Below are 11,764 nucleotides of genomic sequence, written 5' to 3' on the forward strand. Positions count from 1 at the left end.
TGGTTTTTTTTGAACATATATTTCACCCGAGACCACAACCACTTTAAACAAATTGATTATTGACCTGAATTTACAGTTACATATTCAGTATCTTAAAAAAAAGAAACTGTGGTTTCTTTATTAATATTCTCTCTGTGTTCTTCCTGGATGGTTAATTTACTCCTGAAACAGGACAGAACACAAAAGCTTTTGTTGTTCAAAAGAAAGAATTTCTTATAATTCATTTTTGAACAATATGAACAAATAAAGGTATTAGTCTCAGTTCTGTTCTCAAGAGTGTGGCGGGTGTGTTCTGTATTGACTACATAAGAACCTGTACATTATTCATCTCTGTGACCTTTTCATCTTAAAAGAAAAGAAAGCATAGTTTGGTGTGAAAATCTTTTTGAAGATTTTGCCATATCAACAGTGACAGCAGCGGCTTTGTTTTAGTATGAACAAAAGAACAGGCCACTTTTATATTGTCAGGGTATTGTATCTCCATTAGCCAGTGATACTTTAAACTGTAGAGAAAACTGGACAAGTGCTGACAAAAAAAACAATAGAAATTCAATTTAAAAATGTTAGGGGACAAAGCACTGTAGTCTCAAAATCAATTATAAAACTGAGCTGAGGGCTTCTATAACAAAACAAAACCCCTGATCCCTTTTTCAAAGTACAATCAATACTGGCTACACCAACTGTCAAATTCACAAAAAGTCACAACCAACAAAAACCATACAGCTTTCAGAGAACATTTTCAGTATTTGAAGGTGTGATGCTGTTCGGTGGGAAAAACAGTATCACCGTTGGTACTATGCTTACAAAATAAGCAGAGAAGGCAGGAAAAAGGCAGAAAAAAGATAAACTGCATCACACATTTCTAAAAAGCACTGAGTTCAGGCCAGTGGACTCAGTGCCAGGAATAGACTAATGAACCGCTCCACAGTGCCCTCCCTTTTTACACCTGCAATTTTTCACTTACAGTATGCAAAAAAATAACAGTGTTTCCTGCAACGGAACAAATTTTAATAAGGTTAATTATGATCAAAAGCAGGTCAGTGAGCACACAACTAATTGTGTAGAGAATCACAACAGTACAGGAAGAGGGAGCGAAACAGGAAGTGCGACCGAGAGAAGAGGAGGTGGAGCAGGTTCGAGAAAAGAGGAAGATGTGGCGAAGGGTGGGCGGGGCTTCACAGGGGAGGGGGAAGGGGGCGTGTCAGTAGAAGGGGCTCCAGCTGAGAGTTCCGATGGATATGAGAGTCTGGCAGGCACTGGAGGAGAGCCAGACCATCTCCACCAGGCTGTAGTGGAGGAAGCCCAGGGCGAAGCCGCAGGCCATGTCGGTCAGGTGGTGCCGGCCGAGCATGACCCGCGACATGCCCACCAGGAAGGCCCAGAGCACCAGCAGAATCCGCAGGGGCACGGCCAGCACCAGGTGCGACAGCAGGAACTTGGCCACCATGGCGGCGCGGCTGGCGTGCGCCGCCGGGAACGAGTACACGTCCATGGCGACGTAGTCCAGGAAGCCTGGGCTCATCTCCCACGGTCCTTTGCGCTTCACCAGCTTCTGCACCCCCGCCACCGTCATCACGTCCAGTATCAGAGCTGAGGAGGGACAGAGCGGGGAGAGGGGAGAGGCAGAGTTTACTAAATATTGTAAACATGCATCATTTATCATCCAGGTCATGCTGCATCAACATCTAATTCAATATGGTTTTCTCGATTTGTTCCACGGTGTGCACATTAATTACAGTTTAAAATCATAAACCAAAATAAACTGACACACACACACACACACACAAAAATGTATTTTGAAAATGGAAGTCTGACACTATACTGGTCCACACCTTGATCAACATGCAAAAGAAGGGTACACCTGAGACAGCGCTATTCAGATGGGCCGGCATACTGAGACAGCCCAACCAGCGGCTGGTTAGCACAGGAGAAGCCTCGCTCTGCACGGCGTCACCGCAGCAGATTAACGAGAGGCATGTAGGTCACTGGACCGCTGATTCCGTTTGTCTTTAATTTCCTCAGATGCATGCATCATCAAGAGCGAGGAAAGGCCACTTCAGATATCCAGCGGAGATTAATTAGTCACTTTCCGTTAATTTCTCTAATGTGCGCTCAGCGTTGCTGCGAACGATCGATGACACGGTGATGAAAAGGGCTCGCGGATTGAACGCCGCAGCGGCGGTGAAGCGGAGCGGCGTTTCCCGAACAGCCTCCCCCCCGCTCGGTGTGATCGGAATTTATGAGCCTCTGCACCGTCCCTGTGGAGTACTCTAAGGGAGGAACATCGCGAAAATAGGTCTTAAATCTAGCTCTGGAGAATGAACTGAGAGGGGGGTGAGATTTTAGTTTAGGTCTGTGTGCATTTTCGGCCGTGTTCGTACAAGCGTCGCCGTGTCGGTTTTGTGGTAGCATGGAGAGGCTGGACAGCAATGTCACAAAGCATAATCTCCCATTCTGCTTCTGGAGAGAAACACGGCTCAAAAGCATTCATATACAACGCACACACTCTCTTCCTGTTAAAGGAAGTATTTTACAAATAATCATGTGCCAAACAGATTCAATGCGTACGTCAATATGTAGGATCTGGTCCTGTATCTACAAATACATTTGAAACTTGTTTTAACTAAATGCACAAGATAAACAGATGACATGAAACGCAGCTGAGTCCAAATGCAAATAACAATTAAATACAATGCTTTCAAATTCAGATTTATTGACTGGTGTTCTGCCAGCAACATATCTGTTATTGGATCGATTTCACTAGTCATGTCCACAAATACAAAAACAGGGGAAACAGAAACTAAAATCAGAGCACATTTTGTTCAACCATGGATAACCATGTCCAAAACAAACATTTAGTTCAGAGTTCACCGAGAGTTCAAAATGTTCTTGAATGTAAATGCATATGCATTCATCCCCAGGCCTGCCCCCGGAAACTGCGTTTCCCATCACTCCACAGTTCTGCTGACCTGGGCCACCCCCACACTGTCACACCCTTCACATTACACCGGCGCCCTGACAATATGCAACCTGTCACACCAGACAGGCACATCGATTATACTGTCTGTTACACAACGCCGCTCGTTCTCCTCATTAACAAGACTGCTTAAGTCACCAGCGAACAGTAGTTTGCCCCCCCCCCCCCCCCCCCCAAAAGAAGAATTTGTTCTTCTTTTCTTCAGACTAAAGCCTGGTGCATTCTGATACAGCTGTATTATACACATCCACTTCAGGTGAGCTCACTAGAATTGATTTATTGTGCATGATTTAATCTCAGCCACAGATCCCCTTTGCTCTGCTATAATACGTAACATTATTAAAGGAGAAAAGATTATTGAACCAAAAGTTACAACCTTAGCAGGGGTTGAATCCTCACATGTGGATCGCCAATAAACAGACTCCCAAAAGATGATCAAACAGGGACAACTATAGCACCCTTTGGAGGAGTTAAAACCTCAAGGTTTGGTGGCCTGATAACTAGATAGCTCCACCATAACTAGAATGCTATAGTAGTCTAAACTAAGGCCTTATACTCCTGCTAAGGGTGTTGCAGTTAGTGCCATCTGATAATTTCTTTGGCAAAAGGGGGAATTTCTCTGGTAATTTCGTACTCATTAAAACTTGATTTATTTCACATTCAAACACCGGTTAGGGCCTACAATTATTTTCAGTGTTCATTGGAATAATTTAATATTCATTCCAAAATAAATCCTAGGGATAGTGTCTGCTCAGATATGCTAAGAACATACCAAGTAGTTTGCTTTTAAATTTATGATTTTATAAATTCTTGCTTTGTCTAACCAAACACCTTTAAAGTTTTTTTTTTGTTTGTTTCAAATAAAAACTGGGTGCTGGTATGCTTTGTCATACTAAAGTAATCCTGTGCCACCCCTTAATCCCTATTTTTATTGTGGTCAAGCCCATGTGAGAGGCATAGTGTACAGACAAAACTAAAGACGCTGATAAAATCTGTATTATCCTCTTCATCAGAGATCTCCCAGCGACCGTCCCAGCTCACTACTGAGAGCGAGTAGAGTTAGTCATATGTGCCTGCCAGTCACAGACAGATAATCTGTTCTTTTCTATCCCCCTGTCCGCTGACCCACAAACCTCCCTACATTCCAAAATCATAGCCACCCATCCCCCCCCCCCCCCCCCCCCCACACCCCACAAAAAACCATCCACAAAATCAGAGAGACCCAGATATAAAGCACCTCACCAAAGCAAAGGCAGCTGCAGGATTAAATTCTACTGAACCAAAAAAAAAAGACTGTGGTCAGGGGGGGCTTAAAAAATGGAATATGCCGAAATTGCTTTTGTGTGTGCTGTCCTAAGACAGAGGTGCATAGTGGCTCCTTTGAATGCAATGTGACAGCTCTGGTAGCCACTGTGCCCTCAGGGCAAGAGGGTCTGACCTGGCATATATCTCCATGGCTGAAAATCAGACCTTACGTACGATGTGATTGGACAATGAAAGATCCGGCATGAATGTCATAAAAAAAAAAAAAAAACGTGAATGGCTGATACCACAAGCCGTCAAATACAACCAACATGCCAAAAAAGCACAAGAGAGTTTAATGGCCTGCTTCCTCAATACATTGGAAGTAATATAAAACATGATGAGGAATGGCATTTAAGACTGTGAATGTGCTTTGTTTCCACATCACATCATTGTGCTCTTCTTTGGGTACCACAGTTAATCACGAGTCTGAGGAACAACAAGAAATGCTGAGATACTCAACCTCATCCTCTGCCCAGCAATCCCCCAAGAAAGCTATAAACCCCACATTGATGGCATTCCCCCTTATGAATCTGCTGAACTGGCCTCTGTTAGATACACAGCTGGTATAAAGCCATTCTTTTTCATTAGTGCATCTGAAAGTGAGCATCATCAAAGAGAACATAGGGTATTCCTGAAAATAAAAATGTCTCCTATCTGGAAAGTGATTACACATTCTAACGGCAACGAGGGGTAATGGCTTTGTTGGATCACTAATCTTGCAGTAAATGCAATGTGTGTAAAATCCTCGTTCTGTTTTATATCTATTAAATTAGTAAGAGGCCTGTAGAAAAGAATTGTTCTGTTTCACAGCTATACAACCACATCTGTTATGTAAGTAGTTATGTAAGTAGTCATTTCCTTATTTGCTAAGGAAAAGAGTATGTTGATTTTTATAGATAGAGTGTAGCTTTCAATCTCAAGCTGTACAGTACAGAAATATTTCTGCCCCATATTTTCCACGGTTGGCCTGGTCAGGCTGATTTTTAATGGAATCAGGTATGGAAGTACCTTGGTGAAAAAAAAAATCCTACAAACAACCGGTTCACCCTGGAACAATGCTGCACCAGATTGTATCTGGGGTCGAGAAGTATGAGGGGAGGTTGAGCAGACACAGATATTCTATTAACTGACTAGATATTCACCTCTGTTTGCCTGTAGCTGAAAATGATTGCCACTTTTCAAGGTAAAGGATTCTGATTTGCTGGCTCTTATGAATTTTCACAAAACAGCAGGGGCTAGGACAAAACCTCTACCGTTAGCACAGTGACACAGACTGTGCTGGAACCTCCTAGACCTGGAACACTGAACACAAAAGGAATGGATTTCTGAATACCTGGTCAGGACAGGTGGGCTGACAGAGCCGGGACGGGAGAAGGAAGGAGCAGTCGCGTTCTGGTGGACCGGGCTGGGCTCAGCACACGTGGGCGCCCGGCTCCTGGCTCAGAGTGCCGCTGTCTTCTGCACACCTCTGCAGAAGCCGAGGTTGATGGATGGGCCCGGGCTGAGCGGGGGCGCATTAGGTAATTAGCTGCGAGGCGTTTGGTTGACGCCGCCTGTTATTCTCGGTGGCACCCTGTTCAGTTCAAGGTTATGCCGGCGAGTCTGAGTGGCGCGGAATAAGACAGGATGTCCGTCTGCGTGGGACACACACCCCCTGGAAAGATCATAGCTGCTCCTCCCTGGCGGAGGCAACGCTGCGGTCCTTGCCCCTTGGGATGAACCACTCGGGACATCAGGTCATTCTGGGTGGGTGGTCAAGAACGGACAATGATAGGGGAGGAGACCAAGGTCTCGAACCCATGTCCGAAGCAGTTTCACTCAGGTCCTGAAATCTGATAGTTGATGCGGTTAGCTAGCCCTCTGCACCGATCGCTAATTTTAGTTTATGTTTTGCAATTCATGACAAACACACTAGAAGTTCATTGTAGTCTGTTGTGTCTTCTACAATGCCCCCCAACCCCTCTGCTGCTGTTGCCACAGAAACCTTCCTTTCTGTATGATCAGCCAAATTTGTGCAATTTCTACCTTGTCTCTTGCCAGTTCCCACTCTACAGCGGAAGGGATCCATTCAGCAGTCTCTCAGGTCAGCCCATGTTCAACCCCCCCCCCCAACCTGCCAGAGCCACATGACGTGGAAACACAATGCAATAAATGTTGATGTCATAAATGAATTATCGCAGTCAAAGTGCTGTTTGGGAGTCATGTGGAAACTCACGAGAACCTCATGACAATTATTATTGGGAATAAAATCATACCATATTCCAGGCTTTTGGCAGCAGGGTCTAACAACATCAAACAGTACAAATAAAATAGAGCTGCTTACTCCTTTGTTTAAAGTTTAATGCAGACACCAGTAACGTGCTATACCACAATATGTATCTTTGACTATTTTAAACATGAGCTTTTCAAATGCTAACTTTGGGTTTTTCACCCCAGTAACAGACTGAGATCAGTTTACTCCACTTTAACCCTAAATGGAATAACTATGAGAAACAGGCTGAAGCATATATACACACACGAGTACTGTAGTCTATTGACAGTGTTGGGGAGTAGTGAACTACATGTAATTAGACAAGCAGTTTAACTACATTTTGCAGTAGCCTGCTGGAAGTTCAACTACATTCATATTTGTATAGTGATTCAAGTAGATGCCATTTTTTTGCCATTTTTGTGTAGTTAACTACTGAAACTACAAACAATACTGGGTCATAAAAAGCTGGCATTCCTTGCACTTTCCCATGAATAGTGGGGTATTTTTTTTTTTTTGAGTGGCATTTTTTTGCTGGCATGTGACTTTTTTGTATTATATTTTGTTATAATTTAGTATCACATGTACATTGTCAATTTGACAATTTTTTAATGAAGTAGTTTGAACTACTTTTTCTAAGTAGCTTTAGTTAACCAAACTAGATTTCTCCCTGGGGTAGCTTTGCTGTAGTTCAACTTCTTCCAGTGTGAAGTAATTGGTAGCTTTCAAAGCTATGCTTTCAAAGTAGCTTCCCCAACACTGTCTATTGAGATATTTAAAGTCATTTTCCACTCTTGCTTTTCAGAGATGGCTGCCCACAGAGAACACATTAATGAGAGTGAAACCGTGGTGCATCAGCATGGAGGGGTCACATGTGATCCACCCCCAGTATCCCAGAGAGCATTGCTTCATGCCCACACATATAACTGAGAGAGCCATCTCTTCCCACACACCAACTTCCTACTGCACCACCCTTTGCGTTTCCATGGCGGTAGATACAGAGCCCATTGAATGCAGCTGACAACACTCACAAACTCAAACGTGCAAACACAAAGACCAGGCCTGACACAGTGCTGGATACACTCTGGGGAGAATGCCTATCACCATCACTAAACTCTATTGTATTTTTATGTTTCTGTAACTATCAACACTTTCCAATGCAATGCAACTGATGGCAATATGTGGCAATAGTGGTAAAGCACAAGGCTGGTAACTGAAATGTTGCTGGTTCGAGTCCCTGCTGGGACACAGATGCTATACCCTTGGGCAATATACTTAACTCACATTTGCCTCAGTAAACATCCAGCTGTGTAAATGCATAAAATTGTAACCGATGTAAGTCACTCTGAGTAAGAACACCTGCTAGATGACAACAATATAATGTAATGTAATGGTTAAATGACTAGTCCACATTAACAAAACAGCTGCAGATTTCACAGAGCAGGATTACACAGTGTCTCATTTAATTTTCATTTTTGGTCTGTCAGTGTCACGTTATAAAACTTAGAGGTAATATAACATTACACATAACATCATGCAACATCAAATTATAATCTGATACACTGATATGACATCCTAGGAGAAGGATAATGTTGCCTCAACATCACAGAAATGCTGAGGTAAAATATTTGTTCATTGCTGCAGGGACACCTGGTAACCTGACGTATCTCCCTCCATCACACTCTGTCAGCTTCACTGGTCTCATCTCGACTCTTCCTAAATAACTATTCGAGTTAAAATGTGACAATGAAGTCAAGGCAGGGGAAACCCTGTGATAACAGGAGCCAGAAATGGCTGAAATGAGCCGAGAGGAAATGGAAGCGGGGCGGTGTGACTGGCAGTGTGGCTCGTGTGGCTGTCATTTTGAGAGATGCAAACAGAGGGACAGGCGAGCCGGGAATACTAAACAAGCAGAAGACACTGCACCCCATGCAGTGGTCACACTGTGCTGGGGGAGCTGGGACAGCATGTACTGAAACATCCCTGTCTTCGTCAAGAAACGCATGTTGTGAAAAAGGCAAAGAGGGGGTGGCAAAGGAATATGAGAGCAGTGATGATGACAAGGACCCTTAGCCTACCCAGGGTTTGGTACCTAAGGTAGCCATAAACGCACAGTGTATCTCATCACAGCTATCTTGGCAGAGGCCGCTTCCTGGTTTCTGAACCCTCCTTTCTGTCCTTCCATCGAGACCTGCTGATATGCGATGCAGCCACTTGGTGCCTGGACACAAAGAATTCTGGGGCTCAGCGGTCAAAAGGCTTGGGCGGCAGTGTAGCATAGTGGTTAAGGAGCAGGACTCGTAACCGAAAGGTTGCTGGTTCGATCCCCGCTGGGACACTGCTGCTGTACCCTTGGGCAAGGTACTTAACCCACAATTGCCTCAGTAAATATCCAGCTGTATAAATGGATAACATTGTAAAGAACTGTAACCTATGTAAGTCGCTTTGGATAAAAGCGTCTGCTAAATGAATAAATGTAAATGTTGTAGCAGTCAGTTCCCATGGCCTGAATAGTGTTTATGCTTTCAAGTTATAGTTCTGGAACTTTCATAACTTCCAAATAAACATTGCTGTATTAGTTATAGCTGTCAGATGATTCATGAATAAAAAAATGTATTTAAAAATCTGATTTGAACTGAAAAACCATGTGTGTTCAAGAGATTTGTTTGAGAACGATACACTCAGAGATGATGACCAGGGTAACACAGTCCAAACACACAATGAGGAAAAAGGCCTGTGATCCAAAATAGAAATAAAATCAAGCCAGCTACCCACCGTTATTAGGCTTCTGGCCTTATTTATGATGTTACCAATAAAAATAGTAAGGAAAATAAAAGAGAAGATAATAACATTTTCAAAACCACCAGCAGAGTCCACCTATTTTTTGCAGTGCCAACAAAGTTGACTTAGGCAAGTATGAAGCCTATCCATGGAATGCAAAAATCCCCCCAACGGACTTGAATAAGTCCACTCTCAACACTAAACAATAAGCAGCTCCCATCATGTGACTGACAGCACAAGCTCAACCGATCCTGCTATAAACCCAGAGATGGACCCCGTCACCCACCTACCCAGCTGCCCACGGAAGCTCTGAGGCTAAGAACAGGGTAAAAATAAACAGCGCAACATCTGTGGGTTTGACATTCATGCCCTGCTTAGGGCGCCTGGCGACTCAGTGAGACCCTTGGCAGTCCCACACAGCTGACAGTCAAACCGACATCGAGGCACAGGGGTACGGCTTCCACCCCTTGTGAGGGTCTCAAAGGCTCCTGTCCCTCTGAACTGAAGGCACTGTTGAATTAAAGGAATCTAGGATACACCTCCCTCTTGAAGTGGAAGATTAAAAATAACCACCTGGACTGACAGAAATTATTAAAACTTGTGCTGTTTCCGTTACTGCAGATTCGAAAAGAGGCACAGTGCAGTTGTGTACCATTTTCTATATTCATCTGCTTTTTGGTACTCACAAATCTGAAAATCCTGTTTTCTTAACATAAAAAGGCCAGCATTTCGGTGGGAATTTTACTTGGGAAATTATTATTAGTATTGCTTCTACGTGGCACTAACCTAAGGTCTCCGTGGTGCTAGTGTAATGTTATAGTATTCTTTGATGACATAGCGGTCTGGGGGTTAAGTTGTTCCTATGTGGTCCAATGAATTTAGGGGCAACACTGGGGCACCAGATACAACTTGTTGCAACTTATTTTTCTCCAGCAGAAACTTAGGTTTACCCTCCCAGAGTACAGAGAGATCTAATGAAAGTACAGGAGGAAAATGAAAAACAAAATAACAAAGCGTGGCCAAATAAGACACAGACAGTACAGGACTGACTATCTCAATGGCAGATAGACACGATAGATACAGTAAAGTTAAAGGACACTACAGACGCTGTTAGTATGCTGAAATAAGGATACATTTTTGATCTTAATTACTACTATTTTATCTTAATCAATGATATTTTACGCTTTAGTTAGCTAGAACATATTTAGCCTACCAAGAAGCAGATTGACCAAGACCTCTTGTCCTGCCAAAGTGTTGCTCCTTGTGAGACATAACAGCGTGCCGCAGATCCACGTGATTCCGTGCCCGGTTAGGGCGAGCAGGGTGACCATGGAGCGCACGCTTCCCCAAGGAGAGGACGTATAGGCGCAGACACCCAGCCGTTTGGATAGGCATATGTCGATGGCTAAAAGAGAGTTCATCGCTATCCCTTTGAAAGAAGGGTTAAGCTGCATGCAGTCTTCTTCTGGCAATTTCAAAGACTCTCGTCGGTCCTTGCCACTCTCCGTGGACTCTTGCGTATATTCTGGCTGCTGGCTTGGCTGGTGTTTCATCTGGCCCGGCCGCCGCGTTAAACCCCGAACCTCAGCGTTACTGGTCCGTAGGGGCTGGTTTAGTGACATGAACTCCGGTCGGTTCAGGACGTTGCCCCGATCCCTCGTCCTGGATCTGCTTTGATGCGCAGGCATTTTGGATTTTTCCCACTTCGTGTCTTTAATGTATCCGCTCATTTTTTTTTAAAAGCGCAAAACAAGTCCTTTCTTTACAGCGGTTCAATCTGCGAAGCTTCTTAGCCGCTTAGGGTTTCGCCCCGTACCCACTCACTCTCCTTGCAGCCGAAACTCCAGATATATTTAGACTAGCTGGAATGCATGTTCAGGCTAGGCTACTGTTTACGCTGCGCTCCGAGCAGGCATGAAGACGAGTGACTGGCAACTGCTCTAGCCAATCCAAGGAAGGTCAATCTTTGTGGGAAAAAAAAAATCCAGCAGCATTTTTGACGTTCGCGGGATAGTGACAGACAAATGGTATGACGAAAGACCTATAGTGTGGGATTCGCGAACACAATTTGACACTTCGGAGCATTTTGGGAAATGTAGGCTACTTCTCTGTTATTTACAACGTCGACTATTACTTAAAACTATCATGATACGTAGTACTTTCTCGTACAGTTAAAACGATATACGGCACCACCAAATGCATAGTGATACGTATGGCAGTAAATACTCCAAACCTTAAACATCGTGGTGGTCTACGCTATTTTTTGTGACGCCGGATTGACGCTGAGCCTTGCGGCGCGGTGCTGCGGCTCTATTATCCCGATCACGCGTGGAATTCAGAATACGCCGCAGGAATTTCTATTTTTATAGCTTCTGACCAGCAGCCTGTTCGAAATTTCATTTTTCTTCTACGTCTCTTTGATCGTTGAACTGGAACATTCCATGTTAAGAATT

At 43.9% G+C, this 11,764-nt stretch overlaps 1 protein-coding gene across 1 annotated transcript; it reads right to left on the reverse strand.

The window, feature by feature from the left end:
• Nucleotides 1-285: 285 nt before the first annotated feature.
• Nucleotides 286-11,202, reverse strand: LOC118778320 (inactive phospholipid phosphatase 7). Its single transcript, XM_036529809.1, has 2 exons — nt 10,525-11,202; nt 286-1,590 (listed from the first exon to the last, which is right to left on the reverse strand). The coding sequence occupies exons 1-2, from the start codon at nt 11,039-11,041 to the stop codon at nt 1,202-1,204; spliced, it is 906 nt and encodes a 301-aa protein (XP_036385702.1). The 5' UTR covers nt 11,042-11,202; the 3' UTR covers nt 286-1,201.
• Between the last annotated feature and the right edge of the window lie 562 nt (nt 11,203-11,764).

The sequence above is a fragment of the Megalops cyprinoides genome, chromosome 5 (assembly GCF_013368585.1).
Source record: "Megalops cyprinoides isolate fMegCyp1 chromosome 5, fMegCyp1.pri, whole genome shotgun sequence".
In the NCBI taxonomy this organism is placed as follows: Eukaryota; Metazoa; Chordata; class Actinopteri; order Elopiformes; family Megalopidae; genus Megalops; species Megalops cyprinoides.